Source organism: Dendrobium catenatum, unplaced genomic scaffold (genome assembly GCF_001605985.2).
Source record: "Dendrobium catenatum unplaced genomic scaffold, ASM160598v2 fragScaff_scaffold_1310, whole genome shotgun sequence".
NCBI classification, from domain to species: domain Eukaryota; kingdom Viridiplantae; phylum Streptophyta; class Magnoliopsida; order Asparagales; family Orchidaceae; genus Dendrobium; species Dendrobium catenatum.
In genome coordinates this window covers 167,914-183,898 of record NW_021319772.1, presented here as the reverse complement: position 1 = coordinate 183,898, position 15,985 = coordinate 167,914, and the positions used below count along the sequence as shown (strand labels likewise).

The 15,985-nt window shown below is 35.8% G+C and overlaps 3 protein-coding genes across 8 annotated transcripts in view; 2 read left to right on the top strand and 1 right to left on the bottom strand.

Moving 5' to 3' along the window:
• The first annotated feature begins 380 nt into the window (after positions 1-380).
• On the top strand, positions 381-6,629 carry LOC110097331. 4 transcript variants are annotated; one of them, XM_020823629.2, is made up of 8 exons: positions 392-594; positions 797-1,125; positions 1,249-1,391; positions 1,873-2,144; positions 2,984-3,138; positions 3,553-3,815; positions 5,986-6,048; positions 6,259-6,629. In XM_020823629.2, the coding sequence occupies exons 2-8, from the start codon at positions 852-854 to the stop codon at positions 6,502-6,504; spliced, it is 1,416 nt and encodes a 471-aa protein (XP_020679288.1). In that variant the 5' UTR covers positions 392-594; positions 797-851; the 3' UTR covers positions 6,505-6,629. The 4 variants fall into 4 exon arrangements, with proteins under 4 accessions (XP_028555329.1, XP_020679288.1, XP_020679287.1 ...); XM_020823628.2 differs by having other exon boundaries at positions 393-594; positions 777-1,125; XM_028699495.1 differs by having other exon boundaries at positions 394-594; positions 992-1,125.
• Positions 6,630-7,196: 567 nt separating this feature from the next.
• LOC110097328 (KIN14B-interacting protein At4g14310) lies at positions 7,197-11,401 on the bottom strand. Of its 2 annotated transcripts, XM_028699494.1 has the most exons (4): positions 9,309-11,401; positions 8,431-9,047; positions 7,857-7,879; positions 7,197-7,787 (listed from the first exon to the last, which is right to left on the bottom strand). In XM_028699494.1, the coding sequence occupies exons 1-4, from the start codon at positions 11,322-11,324 to the stop codon at positions 7,372-7,374; spliced, it is 3,072 nt and encodes a 1,023-aa protein (XP_028555327.1). In that variant the 5' UTR covers positions 11,325-11,401; the 3' UTR covers positions 7,197-7,371. The 2 variants fall into 2 exon arrangements, with proteins under 2 accessions (XP_028555327.1, XP_020679283.1); XM_020823624.2 differs by having other exon boundaries at positions 7,197-7,879; positions 9,309-11,400.
• An 855-nt stretch (positions 11,402-12,256) lies between these two features.
• The window catches only part of LOC110097326, a 45,885-nt gene continuing 42,156 nt past the window's right edge, over positions 12,257-15,985 (top strand). The window contains exons 1-4 of one of the 2 annotated variants that reach the window (XM_028699493.1): positions 12,257-12,453; positions 12,990-13,067; positions 15,029-15,087; positions 15,194-15,232. In XM_028699493.1, the coding sequence (XP_028555326.1) occupies positions 13,001-13,067; positions 15,029-15,087; positions 15,194-15,232 (165 nt within the window). In that variant the 5' untranslated portion in view covers positions 12,257-12,453; positions 12,990-13,000. Of the gene's footprint in view, positions 12,454-12,989; positions 13,068-14,995; positions 15,088-15,193; positions 15,233-15,985 lie in introns of both variants that reach the window. The other variant, XM_020823620.2, reaches the window with a different exon arrangement.

Sequence of the window (15,985 nt, the reverse complement as noted above, 5' to 3'; positions counted from 1 at the left end):
AAAATCATATTAGTTATTATTTTTAAATATTAAAAAATGTTATAAAATTATTATTATAAATAATTATAATCACTAATTTTGCTTTTTGAGTTGTTGTGGTCTACATAGATCTGAGTCTCATTTTTAGGTTGTGACCAATCTAAAAATTTGACATTCTTGCGACCCTTTACAGAATCTATGGCAAAATAGAAACTGTGGTCTACACAACTTGCAGATTGTCCCATATCCATCAGTCATCAGAAATTTACAGGTAGATTTTTGTAGACAGAGGCCTGTTTCATATGAAGCCTAAGTCTAAAACTTAAAAAAGAAATAAGATTATAGGATAGGTTGCTAAAAAAAAAACTTCAGTTAATCCTTGATATTTCATCATTATTAGGAAAAAAAGGACTCAGTAGAACCAAAATGTTATTGTAATACTCATCACTGCTTGATATTTCGTTGCTTTGGAGAGGTGTAGAGATTGCACGCGTCGCTTCTTCGGCTCCTTCGTGGCTGTTCGACTTCGCTCCTTCGACGAATTTCCCTTGCTGTCGGATCGGAAGTTGCGACATTTTGGTCGGAAGCAAGAACGGGAGCTCGCTGGCTGTGAAGGTAACTTTCTCCCTTTCGCGCGCTTCTTCGGCTAAATCCCGTTAAATCCACCGAACCGAGGGATTTAATAAATCTGGGATTTAAGCCGTAAATCCCTAAGTTCGGGATTTATGAAATCCCGGGATTTAGCCCCTAAGAAAACCGTTTGGCTGGATTTAGTGTAAATCCGACTTAAATCCCAGATATATCCGATACCAAACAGTCCCTAAGAAAGATACCGATTACTTCGCCGGAGTGGAATTAAGTACACGATCGTGATGGCGAAGCCTGCACCGGGTTGTTTTACACTCCAGAAGAGGAAACGCCTCCTCCTAATCTTCGTCGCTATTTGTTTCTCCGTTGCTGTCTTTTTCTGTTTCCGTGGCACCCTCGACACCTGCGATTTCCGCCGGGACAGCGTTGCAGCTTCAGTAGCGGTGGCTATGGATATGGCTCGCAACCTACCTCCAGACGGTAATCTAGAGAAGAATCCGCTCGATTTCATGAGGTCCAAGCTTGTGCTTCTCGTCTCCCATGAGTTATCCCTTTCAGGTAATTGGAGGTGGAAATGTTGCCTCATTTTTCAATATGAGATGCAACCGAATGACCCAATCCTCCTTTTTCACATTAGCCGAATGAATTATGAGGTATAATAATTCTCTAGGCATCTTGTAGGCGGACCGTTGCTGCTAATGGAGTTAGCTTTTCTCTTAAGAAATGTTGGTGCCCGAGTTATATGGATCACATATCAGAAACCTGCTGAAGAGAATGAAGTAATTCATACTTTGGAGCATAAGATGATGAACAGGGGTTTGCAGGTATTGCGATTTTTTTTACAAGTTCATGTTTTATGTTTCAATCATCATGAAATTCTATGCATCTCATATGCGCATGTAATGCTTTACACAGCTATATTGAGGTTAGAAATTTGGGTCCAAATATTCTTTTTAAAATTCTACTCGACAATTTGGTGGTATTTCATGATGAATCTTTTTATCATAGATGCTTTACACATCTCATATGTGCATGTTGTTAGAATAGAGTGGTTATTGGCTGCCGTACAGGAAGATGTGAAGTCACAACTCTGCCTTGTTTTAGGAATCTTCTATGCTGACTTTTAACTTCCTTTACAAGACCTGTATAAAATGTTGTTAGTGTGATTATTTTTTTATTTTACTCATGTGATTTTTTGCAATGCGCTTTAAGCTACTCATTGCACAATTATTTGAAAGCTCCTATCTCTGATAGTATCCAAATCATTTCCTCTGTTTTTCCTTATTTGCTTTCACGTAATGGCAGGTCCTTTCCGCTAAGAGCCAAGAAGCAATTGATACTGCTCTCAAAGCTGATATGATTGTTTTAAACACAGCCGTTACCGGTAAATGGCTCGATGTTGTGCTTAAGAAACATCTCTCTCAAGTTCTTTCAAAGATTCTATGGTGGATTCATGAGATGCGAGGACATTACTTCAAATTGGATTACGTCAAGCATTTGCCTTTTGTTGCTGCTGCGATGATTGACTCCTACACAACAGCTGAATACTGGAAGAACAGAACACAAGAACGTTTAGGGTATGTGTAAATTCGACTTCACTGTTCCTCTTGAAGGTGTGTTACTACTGGAAAAAAATGAAAATTCGTCGTTATTTCAGGAGTGAGTAGATTATGATACATTTGCATATTATTAACTAATTATGGGGTGGAATAATTACTTTTTAATGGAGAAAAATGGAAATTTATTTAGCATAATTATTATTAATTTAATTGGATTGCTGTAAGTGTTGTCCATCTTTTGATGTTTATAGTAGATGATCATGATTCTTATGTTGGGTGTTTTACCATTGCCAAACTTCAGAGCTTGTTTTACTGCCAAGAGGAATTGATGAAGATGCCACAATTTATTTTGTATCCTTACTATATTAATCATTTTATGTTTTTCACACATAACGTTCATCTTATTGCAATATTTCTTCATCTTTGGTTGGGAGGATTGCACCGTTGCCTGTATTTTATCCTCCATTTATCGTTGGAGTTTGCGTTATTTGATCTACACAAGGTTTTTTAACTGAAGAGCTAAATTTCCTTTGAAACTGAAAATTTCAACCTTTCTGTGACTGAAAAGAAAGCTAAAGTTCAGATGAACAACATAGTAGCAGCGTATGGTTGGAACCTGTGCATTGTAGTATATTAAGTAATGCACAAGTTCTAACTTAAAATTTCAACCTTCTATAATTTAAAGGAAAGCTAAAGTTTCAAATGACTGAGCATGGTTGTAGTGTATGTTGGGTAACTTCTGCGTCCTTGAATCCCAATTTCATTTCTCTTGCTCATTTCTTCCTGTCCTTTTTTTATATGTAATCTTATTTTTTATTATGTTGCTTTAATTTCATCTGTTTTGTTTGTACTTGCAGTATCCACATGCCAAAAACGTATGCCGTTCATCTTGGAAATAGCAAAGAACTGATGGAAATTGCTGAAGATTATCTTGCCCAACGGGTTCTTCGGGAGCACATACGGGAATCACTTGGAGTTCGAAGCGAAGATCTCCTCATTGCCATTATAAACAGTATTTTCTTGTTAATTTTTATTGATAACTGTTTCCTCAATTTACCCAAGAGTTTGGTATAAGAAAATGAACATAGGACGCTTATAGGTTTATATTTTGCTTTTATATTCTGGCCAATTTGCTTATAATCCATCTGAAAAATATATATTTGACAGCTGCTTTACTTCGACTCAAAGAACTTTATAATCACAAGAATATTTGTACGAAGTAGGTGAGGAAACCTCGTATGCTTACTTTGTATGTGAGAATAATCATTATTTCCTTAGACTTACTTGACCATACAAGATAGATATTTTACTTTAACCTTCCAAAATCCTTAGAAGGTATAAATAAGCTTGTAATTTGATAGTGGCTAGTAGGATGTAATGCTAATTTTCTGATTAAACATATTCACGTTTCTTTGTAAAATTGCAGGTGTATCACGTGGAAAGGGACAAGATTTATTCCTTCAGTCATTTTATGAAAGTCTTCAATTGATCCGAGAGCAGAAGTTCGAAGTGCCTGCAATTCATGCTGTAGTAGTTGGCAGTGATATGAATGCCCAGACGAAGTTTGAAGGAGAACTAAGAAACTTCGTGGCAAGGCAAGGAATTCAGGACAAAGTTCACTTTGTCAATAAGACGCTTACAATTGCTCCGTACTTGGCTGCAATTGATGTGCTTGTTCAAAATTCTCAGGTATAGTTATCGTCCATTCTTCAGACAGTAGCTTATTTATTACCAACTTCACCCCAAGATCTTTTTCTTTTCAATGAATAGTTTCATCCGTCCTCAAAACTCCTATTACTGCTTCTGGATTTTATTTTTTGTAGTGTATCACAGCTTTGCGAGGGCAATAATAATTCTTACACTGTCCTGGAACCTATTAATTTATGACATGAAGAATCAATTTTAATGTCCGCCACCTTAAGGTGTTGTTCGTCACAGCCAAACTTATCCAAGAGAAGCGTCAGGACTTTAGAGTGGATTTGATAAACTTATCTTAGTTGTTTAAAAATATCCACACCAATTTTCATTGACGTATTGCAGTTCAGATATGCTGAAATTACAGTGACATGAAGTCAACTTTAGGAGCTTATAAAAGGGAAAACTCTTTTAAGTGATGCAAGCTAACACACACACACACAAATTGTGATGCCACACCAAATAAGTCATATAAACATGTGATATTTCAAAAGCCTGTGACAACTTAAAGCAATGGAAAACATTTTAGTAGCATAATAGATGAATACAGTAGACTTTTCGATAACATTAAATTGCTCAGTATAAAGATATTTTTATTCACATGCACATGACAATCTAATATAATTGTAAAAATTAGCCATTACTAGGCTTATAAATAAATTTTTGCCTTATTAGAGTTAGTATCTCACTGTAAATTTTGGATCCTCGAAATAATTTTTTATTTTTTATTTTTACTGTATCGAAGTCCCTTTCATTTAGTAACAAAATAATAAAATAATAATTTCCTCAACTAAACTCAATTCCTGACTTATATATCACAATTCTAACTCATAATAACATCAAAATTACATGTTACCTTAAAAAGATGATTCGTATTACAAGCCCCTTAAGCCTGTCAACCTTAATCCAAACTCAGTTCACGAAAATCAACACAAAATCCCGTTTTTCGCTCGCAAACCTAAGCTCCAGTTCTCTCTCTCATTTCTCCTTATCCTATGAGTGACTGCATATAGCAGAGCGGGACGGGTTCACTACACTATTCACCGCCCAGAGCCCGGAGCTGCATCATGCTGTTCTGGAGGTCACTTAGCTATCATCAGGAGAACCAGGTAGTCGTTGCAGCAGCACAGCTGCTTCCCAACTGATGTCTTTTTTCTACATGAATTCTTGAATAATCTTTCTATATCGAGTTGCTGTTTGATATTTTTTCAGCTGCATGTTGACTGTCTTTCTAGTGTTTGTTCAAATGCCTAACGGAGAAAAAACAACTAAGTGTCAGTACCGTTAAAATGATATTTAAATTTCATTTACAGTCTTTATTAAGAGCTTTATAAAAAAATGCTAAAACTTATATCCAACAACAACAACAACATAAAGCCTTTATCCCACTGCGGGGTTGGGCTACATGAATTATTTTTCTCCATTATGATCGGTTAAAAGTTAAATTCTTATTTAAATCTAATAAAAAAAGGTCAGTTCTAATATTTTCTAACAAAATCTTGTATCCAAAGAGAATAATTAAATCTAACAAAAATTCTAATCATGAATAAGAGAAATTTTATAAAAAATAATGATGGGCCCAAAAAAAGGATGTGAGCTCTGTTCAGCACTTTAGTGGTCTGGTTTAACACCTTTAAGTAGCCTATAACCAATTTGTGTTTGGCTGGCTTATTTGATTTGAATGGTTGTACTGCATCATCTAATTTATGAGTCTTCATTTGGTGGTTCTTTTAGCTATTTCAATTTTCAAAAACATGACATCACATTTTTTATTTGTATCGAAACATGCGACACAATTTTAAATAGTTTATGCATCATTTTACTGGTTTCAGGATCATTAGCAACACATTAGTAGAGCATCTGTGATTTTATTTGATTTTGAAAAGCACTAAGAAGCACCAAAACATATTCAGCAAAAACATATTTATTTACCAAAAGGACTCTTGAATGTAAGGGTCAGAGTTCTTCACTAACGAGAAGTTTCAGGTTGCGTTTGTTTGCCACTATCTATTTATTTTTGCTAATGCTTCCGTAAACTTTTTCGTTGAAATGACACTTTTTATATAATGAACATCAACATAGATGCACTTGTTGCTGTTCCTGGGATTATAAATGTGTTAGATGTCCTCAATGCAGATTTCTAATCTCCCTTCCTGCTCTATAGGGTCGAGGAGAATGCTTTGGGAGGATAACCATAGAAGCTATGTCATTTCAGTTGCCAGTACTGGTAAGTCTCTCATCAAATGAGAAATATTTAGCTCTTCATAGTTAACAATGATTCATTTGGTCGCTTGAAGTTATAAATCATATTTCGAAAGATGATGAAGTTGGTTAAATTGAAAAATAAAATCATCATTTTTTTTAAACATATTTCCTATTCAGAAGCAATCATGAGCTCTAAGATGATTTTATTTATATGAAATGGATTGATTTATAGGGCACAGCAGCTGGTGGCACTACTGAAATAATTGTTGATGGATTGACCGGTTTGCTTCATCCTGTGGGCAAGGAGGGAGTTGGTCCATTAGCAAAGAACATTGTAACGCTTGCCACTCATGTTGAGAGAAGGCTGAGCATGGGGAAAGAAGGCTACAGGAGGGTGAAAGAAAGGTTCATGGAACATCACATGAGTGAAAGAATAGCTTCAGTTTTCAAACAAGTTCTACAGAACCGTTCTGCCTGAATTACCTTTTCAAGACTTTGTAAATTACAATTTTGATGAGTTTTCTTTACAATGTACAGAGTGATTTTTTTGTTTCTTTTTGTATTATCATTTAATCCAATAAAGTTTCCATGTTCACCTAATAATCCCTTGTTTGGTATGAAGAAAACTACGTGGTTTTAGAGGATCAGATTGAAGGAGCGTTACCATGCACTAATTATCTCTGAGGATTTGCCTCTTTATTTGTTTGGGCCGCATAATTTATATATAAATATATTAAAAACAATGATTTAATATTAAATAGCTTCAAATGGTCAGTGCACATTATTCATCAAAATTTGTATGTTTTGCGTAATTTCATTAAATTTATATTAGTTTGTTCCCAGGAACACAATAAGATCTAAGCACATCCAGCCACCTTAGATATACGATGAAGAATAAAAAACTTGCGCATCAGAAGAGCAGTCCAAATTAGTATTTTTAACACTTAAATTGGACATGAAATTGAGTGGAGATAACCATATGAAGATTAATAATCCAATGACACTTTTGATACAATTTTAGATAAAACATAAAGATTTCCACCAAAACTTGGAAAATTTAATTGAAATTTCATCAAAACCTTCGAGTAGTCAAATTTCTAATGAAAAAATGGTGCTAATTTCAGCTTCACTTGAGCAAAAGAAATCAACAGAGCTTGCATAGTAATCATATCATAAAGAAAAAAAAAGGCAAAATTTCTGCATAATATGAAATATAGGCTAAAGTTTTACATTCATACGACTAGAGAGAAGAAGCAAGCTGCTCCCTCTCAAACTGAAGCACATAAAAATACATTAACTGCTACAAGATAATCACATGCACGTACAAATCTAATTGTTGCAAAATCTATAGTAGATACTTCCAAAATGCTGGTCGATCCCTTGATATAACAAGTGCTCTTGACTCCATATAATCAAATGTTGGACGAAATAAATCATCGGGACCAATAGTTTCCTTCACCACATCTGTGTCTCCACTGTCATTCAAAGCATCAAACACAAAAAGGCCCATTCCACATATGCCCATAACAAAATCTGAGTTTCCCCAAACCTGAGTGATTGAAGAGTGATGATAATGAGAATTAAATCCTGGCATCATATAGGTGGTGATGAGACTGCCTTTCCGGAGCGAAAAATGCTCAATAAGCGAGCGTGGACTGCTGCTCCTCGCGGATAATCTTCCTTCAGTGCTCCCAAGAAAAATGGAGTCACTGCGGGAGAAGATAGAGAGACCATCACCACCATGCCTGGATATCTTAAGTCCTACACCAGAAGGGATTCTAAAATCAAACACATTGACACCATCCTGAGTGCATAAAACACCGTCATTACCCTCCACTTCAGTAGAGCTTGCTCTGCATCAAATGCAATTAGGATTGTTAGAAATAGAAATACTTAGCAGATTGCACTCAAGCATTGGAAGTCTAGACAATAATGTAAGCTTAATCAGCTCAATAAATTACTGCCATGTTTGGTCCAAAGTTATTTAGATAGCGGCGTAATTTAAATAAGTGTTATTTACATAACTTTATCTATCAAATGCTATTTGCTTGACTAAATTTCATCTTATTAAAATGATATTATATTATCTAGAATGACCGTTGTGTTATTATTTATTCAAACAATCAATAACTTCAACATCTGTAAGTCAAAATAAGAGAAAACTTTTAGTATTGCATTAGTAATAAAGATCTAAAATTGTCCAAATCATTATAACTACCTGAGGGAAAATGGTAAAACTTGTAGAAATGAAAACTATTCAAATTATGCATTAGCAAGCATGAGGTGAAGCATCTTTCTTAATAAAAAAAGGACAAAAAATTGTCCAAATTTGACAACATATGAGAACAAAAATAATAAAAAGATATAGAAAGAAATGGCACCAAAGAAAAAAAAAAAAAATTACCTCTGCCGGACACCAGCACCTATCTCAGCATCTGTGTTATTCACATGAAGGGAATAGAATTTTTTGCCAACAAAAGGTACAGAAAGAGTTGGCTGTGGATTGAGTGAATTGACATCCCAAAGAGTAATGGCTTCCCTTTCTGCTATGATCACCTTCCCCTTGTTTCTCCATTGGAGAGGGCTTGAGTATTCCATTTCAGCAACAGGATTGTTCACTTCCCATGTCATTACCAAATCACCATCACGAATATCATAAGCATTGACAACCTTCTGCCTGCTGAATGTGGAGATCAACAATGGTCCACATGGCCTGCACCAACAAGATTGACTTTCCAATAATGATGATGTCCTAAGGGAACTTCTGGCGGCCATTGAAGTAAATCCAGTTCTACTTGATGAGCCTGAGAAACTATTATCCTTTCCCCCAACAACTAGAAAAGCTTTAACATCTTTTGTGTAGAAGTCCCAGGAACAAAATCCAGACTCTAATGCATTTCCTGCTGATGCTGCAACAACATATTGTCCAGAGCATCCATCTATTCCAGGGGCACGAATTAACCAACAATCACCCCATAAATTAGTTGGAAAGCCAGCTGGGGCCTTGTATTCAGACTTCACCTGGTGCAGGCATAAGCAATTTTTGAACCTTAGGGTACATATGATTATCATAGAATATTGTACATGGCAATATAGAAAGACAAACTGCTGACAAAACGTAAGAGCAAATGCAATTTGAAATGAATTGACAATATACTGAAATGAAAGTAAATTTCTCCTTTGAAGGAAGAACGATCAAAAAATAACTTTTAGATGGAACTGTAATTTATAAAAAATAATTTGGAAAAAAATAACAAGGGATTTTTGTTATAGATGAGGTACCTCAGAGTTGGAAATGTCATAGTAGGAGCAAGAATTATCATCATGAGCAAGAAGAACAGCTTCTCCTCCAGAAACAAACCATCCTCCAGTTGAAACCTTCTGACCAATTTCAGAAAGCTGATAAATGGTAGAATCCTCAGTAGCTACGCATGACATTGACGGAGGATTATTCTCGGGAGTACCGATTTCTTCAAGTTTTTCATTAGACTCCAGTGCAACCTCCTGTTGCTGCCCTCTAATCATGCTGCTTGCATCACATTGGCCTGATGATGTATTCTCTGGTTGCATTTTGTTTGCCATGCCATTAGTTAATTGCACGTTTACATCAAACTTTTTAGGTTTAGGTTGTTCTTCTCTTAAAGAAGCCAAAAACTCTAGCGCAATGGGGTTTTCATCATTGAAACCATCAGATATATTTTGGGCTCCATTCATCCTTGAATAAGCTACTTTACAGCACTTAATTTGTTCCCCTGAGATGACTGATGAAATGCGTTCCCTCATTAACTTGTGATGTGGGAAGAATCTAGCTTCCAGTTTTTCATGTTCCGAGCTTTTAATAGAAGGTAATGAATTCCTTGGTATCTCTGTAAGATTTGAAATTCCACAATCGTCAAATTTGCCTGAATATGAAGAAAGAATTTCAAATTTGGCCCCATCCTTGATGTTATCCACAGCTTTTTCAACACCAAGTATTTTCTTCTGGATATCAGAAAGAACAAGCCCAGATTTACCTGGCTTGTTCTTATCTAACATGTCTTTGGTTTGCTTTATCTCCAAAGCTATTTTTTGAACCTTTCCTTCTAATAGTGCAAGCTTCTCATGAAGGTTGCTCTGATATCTATTAGCAGTACAAGCATCTTTCACAGATCCCAACCCATCATTTCCCTTAGCCTTTACTGCTTCAATATCTAGTTGCACTGCTTCTTTTCTATGATGCACACGAATCAAAGAAGTGTTTGCAAGTTCACCTTGGGAATTACCAAAATCATTTGAAGCATTGGCATTATCGTCTGGCTGTGAATTCAAGCAATTTTTTTCCATATGAACTGATGTATTATCAACACAGACCCCTCCCGTCTTGCAGAGGCTTTTAGAGACCAAATCCAACGTTCCCTTGTTTTCAGAGTTGTTAAATGGCTTCACATCTATGGTCATAGAACTCCGAGCTTTTCTCACTTCATCATTGTCAATTCCCGCTGTTTCATCTCCCTGACCACATTTATCAATGTGCTTTACCTCAACCAAGAAAACTTTTTCTCCATGACTTTCTAAACCCCCTACCTCATTGCTCCCAATCCTATCCACTGGCTCCATGTTAGGACCAGAAAAATCTTTACCGACACTGTTGTGAGAATCAGATGGACCAATATATGGTTCTTCAGCTTTGCGACCAACTTTCTTTAAAGCCTCATAAGAACTCCGCTGAGGTTTTGCCCCCAAGCACCCTTTAGATTTGCAACCATCTGTAACTCCTCTCATCAAGTTCACATATTTCTCACTCTTTACACCAGGGTTCTTACCCAGTTGGGCTTTTGCCGCCAGTTCCTTATCAAAAGCCCTAAATCCAGAAAAGCTTCTCCTTTCCCCGAAGCTAGAAATTCTAGTGATGGCATCGCCATGAAAGTCAGCAACTTTACCTCTGGAAAGGGAAGATGTAGAGCGTAGGACGGCAGCTACAGACTTCTCAGCATGCTTGGGAAGCGGGTTATCAGAACGAGCAACAGTAGCCCGGCCGGCTGAGAGGGGTCTCGGTTTATCATTTCCGGTGGAGCAGCAGGCCATAGATGGACGACCAGCAGAGATGGGGCGTGGATTCTCCTTACCATGATGGTCAAACCGAGGGATCGAGTATCGAGAGGCTGAGACGAGTCTTGGGAGCTCTTTTTGGGCTGCAGCGAGGGGAATACTCTGCGATCTGGGCTTATCTTGGCGATTGTGAAGCGGAAGGGTTTTTGAGGTCTTACAAGCGATGATCTTTCCACCCGCTCCTCCCCTTTCCTTGAGCCTGGACGACATTTTTCTAGGGTTTACGTTTTGGGACGAGAGGGATCAGTCGCGCAAGTGAGAGAGAGAGAGAGAGCGAGAAATAATGCGATTTTAAATTTCAAACCAAGACTGGCTCCGCGCATGATTTGGAGCTGATAATTTTTAGAAAGGAGCTTCATTTACATTGATATTTCTGATGGAAGCGTTAGAATAAAAAAATTAACCAGAGTAAAACAATGCCGTTCATAAGCACTTTTTCCTGTGTCATCTAAGTTTCGAATTCAAAACTTTTTGATTGGCTGTAAAAATTCTCTGAATCAATATATCAAGATCACCTACGTACTGCACAAAAGGTTAATTAACATAGCATTTTGCCTTTACTTCCGTTTTTTTTTTTTTTTAATTTGTGCTGCTACTCTCATCCGGGAGCAGCGGGGTCATTATATAATAAAATCTATAAATATATTCTGAGATATTTTTCATTTGATTTTTCCAAGCAACCTCTTCCTCATTGGATTTTGTTCTTAATCACTAGCAGGTCATTTGTACGAGTTGATCCATATACTAAGATTCTTCTGCATATACGTTTTGTATATTATGACTTATTCGGTTATTAAAGTAATTTTTTAATAAAAAAAATTAAATTTGTACTAAAAAATTATCTTAAGAAACAATCCCAAATTAAGTCAAAATTTTTTTCTTTGCATAAATTATTTATTAATTCTAATTTTAAATCTATGAACTATAATTATAAAAATAATATAATTAAAAAGCAAATTAATTATGATACAATTAATTAATTTTAATTATATATGAATTAGTTATTAATTATAAATTTAAAGACTAATCCTTATAAATAATTATCTAAATTCATTATCAATTAATCAATCCTTAATTATATTATATTCTTAATTAATTTTAAAATAGTGAAACTAAATTAATTTGTTCTTAGTTCTTATCTTATGGCAATTCTTCTTATAGCCGGGTTTGCTTTTCGTCTTTCTCCAGCTGTTCGTTGCTCTTCGACTTCGCCTGCTTCGCGAACGAATCGCTAAATAACTTCGCCTCCTTCGACGACGTTCCTTCCTGTTGGTTCCGATGTCACACCTCCTAGATCGGAAGTAACGACGACGACGACGGGAGCTTGCTCGTTGCGAAGGTAGCCATCTTTCTTCCTTATGCGCTCTTCTTCGGAAAAATCTCTTCTATCCGCCGAACTCCCGGATTTAGTAAATCCGGGATTTACGGCAAAAGGAGTGAAATGAGGATTTGTCTCGCTGTGAAATTTAACAGTTCCTTAAATCCTGTTTGGAAGGATTTAGCATAAATCCTTCTCAAATCCTGCATAATCCTGCATCCAAACAACCCCAGAATGTAAAATGTGAGTGTCAAAGTTATGGGAAGGTTAGAATAATGCCATGCTTAAAAAAAGAAGAAGTAATTGGGACCAAATCAGCTGCATAAATATGATTAAATTCAAATTTACAGTTATTAAGCTTAAAAAATTTCTATAGTTCGATTAAGCATGTTATAAATGCATTAAACAAATCATATGCGAGCAAACTATGTTATCTTGATAAAAATTATGTTTGGTCAAAAACCTTACATTTTGGTAAAATGTAGTATATCTGGGTAATAAATTTTATATTTAGGCGAAAGATCTTATTTCTTATAAACTCTTATATGTGCATGTAGGCCTGGTGGAAATGATGCACGTTGGAGATAAGCTGTGCAGTAGATCACGTTACTGCCTGATTGGGTCTGCTTTTGTAGGTAAATACATTCAGTATACTTCAATATCTCAATCTGTGTCCTACTTGATTTCCATCATGTTTAGGACTTGTACCAAGACTTAGTTGTCTGAATTTCCAGATGTTTAGTTTTTTCTTCTTTTCCGTTGGCTATTCCTTTTAAGATAAATATCTAAGTGAGGAATTCTTTTATTTATCAACTATTTCTTTTCTTAATTCTTCAAGCAACAAAAACATAGATATATTCGGTTAACTATCCTTTTGTAATATTTGGATTTAGCGGAATAAATAAAATATTTAATAATACATAGTTTTTTTTATTTGATCGACAATATTATGCCTAAAATATTGTGAGGTATGAAACATGAGGAAGTTATAGCGTTGGCTGGACTTAATTTTATAATTCTTCCATCACAAACTTCCAAGAGAACTGTTTTGGTTCTAACTTTACTAGCTTACCAGTTGCAATTTGTTAGGTTTATGTTAGGAAATTGAGAAAGGAATGTGTCGCTTTCAATGATGAAAGTACAACAACAACAACAACATCAAGCATTTATCCCACTGTAGGGTCGACTGCATGAATCATTTTTCTCCATTGTGTCATGTTAAAAGTCAAATTCTCATTTAAATCTAATAAAAAAAGGCCATTTCTAATATGATATAACCAAGTCTTTTTAGGTGTACCTATACCTTTGTTAACATAAGTCAAATCTAATACATCTACTTTCCTAATCGGGTCACCGGAAGGCTGCCGTTTTATGTGACCAAACCATCTAAGGAGACTCTCTCTAATCTTATCTTGGAGCTACTCTAACTTTTTCACGTATATGATCATTTTGTATCCCATCTCTAAGAGTAAAGCCACTCATGGACCTGAGCATCCTCATCTCCGCAACACTTAACTTAATATTATGCTTCTCTTTTGATGGCTAACATTCTGCAACATAAAGCATTGCATGTCTCACCATCATCTTATATAATTTTCTCTTAAGTTTGAGGTGGACTTTTTTATCACACAACAAGCCCGATGCATTCCTCCACCTCAACCATTAAACTTGAATTCTACTAATAATATCCCCATCTATTTCACCATCACTCTGATCAATAGACCCAAGAATTGCAATGCTTTATAACGTAGAATGTTGGCCATTAAAAGATATGCATAAAATTAAGTTATGTATTGTAGAGATGAGATGAAGATGCTCAGGTGCACGAGTAGCTTCACTATTAGAGCTTGTGAAACGAGTATATATGTGAAAAGGTTGGAGTAGCTTAAGTGGTAGATAAGATTAGAGAGAGTCGCCTTAGATGGTCTGGTTATATAAAACGACCCAGTTAGGAGAATAGATGTGTTAGATTTGACCTATGTTAAGAAAGACAAAGGTAGACCTAAAAAGACTTGGTTAGAAATTATTAGAAATGAGCTTTTCTTTATTAGATTTAATTCAGAATTTGACTCTTAACAAGACATAATAAAGAAAATAGATAATGTAGCTAACCCACATAGTGGGATAAAAGGCTTAATGTTGTTGTTGTTGTTGTTAGTTGAATATATCATGGAACATGATCTTAGGACAGGATAAACTTGCTGAACATAGTCTCTCAAGTTGCACCTTAGTTTTGAATTGTTTATAATTGGCTTGTTTCAGACAAAACCAAGTAGTTTCAATCAATTTACACTTGCTTAATAGACCAAACTCTGAATTTTCCCTGTTAAAACTTCAATAATGCCAAGTGTATCGGTCCTATATCTTACTAAGGTGTTTGTAGCCTTGTAGACTTTTGACCACCCAGGTGAAAAATTAATTGCATAAGTGAATCAAATTCTCATTACAAGACATATATGATATTTAAATGTAAGAATTATTTGTCGTTTTCTTTATTCATGAAATTTTTTATATCAATTTTTCTAAGCATTCTTGTTTTTTATCGCTGTTTTCTTCTTAACAGCGATATGTTTGTATTCACCTTTTACTGCTTCAGTGACGGTACCTCTTTCCAACTGTTATGCCCTTGATAACAGCAGCCGCCTTGTTGATTTTGTATCCTACACGTTCATCTGGCTGAAAAGTCAATGCTTTTCGATAGTTTCATGTAATGTGTTCATTCATATTTTGCTTTTCTAGTTTTTCTTAATCTATTTTTCAGACAGATTGGATTGGTCATGTTCTTACACATGAAGGGCAGGTAACGTCATGAAATAATAATCTTTGGTGCTTTTTAGATAGGATCCTTATATTTGTATTATTTTGTCTGTTTTTGGTCAACTGAGGGTTGTTGAATATTCTGGCAATTTTTTCTTATTGCAGAAAACTAAAAAGATGTGAACCTGGGAGAAAATTGATAGGAAACACTTGTAGATCTCAAGTATTTCCTATAAATCTTCAGAAAACAGCGAGAATTCTCCACAAAAAACCGCACAAAATCACAAAAAATAGTGGATAATTTGTATTATTTGGTGAAATAGAAACGAAAAATATCAAGATTCAATTGATCCTCTATTCGAGAGGAGGATCGATCTCTCCCAAATCTCTAAATGCCGCTAGAGCCCAAAGAAAACCTAAATCTAGGAGATCTCGAATTTCAGCCAAATTCCAGATTCCCTAGCCCTAGGAAAACAAAGTATTTAATGCATACAAATCAAAAGGAAATCCCTAAATAGTCCCTACATTCAAATTTCTCTCCCAAATCCCTAAAAAATCTTTCCTAAAATGCTTCGTTAGATCTTGCGGTGCGTGCGACTAAAGCAGGAGGCGGAGGCGTTTCACCTTGTTTGCGCTTGGGCCGGTCCCACGTAGACCAGCTGGACCGGTCCAATGGACCAATTTAACAATACTCCCCTCCCAAAGATCCACCTTGTCCTCAAGGTGGAGATATGCTCATGTTCCCGTGGAGGTGGCCATCCTTGACGTGGCTGAAAATCCTTACCAAATTGTTGAA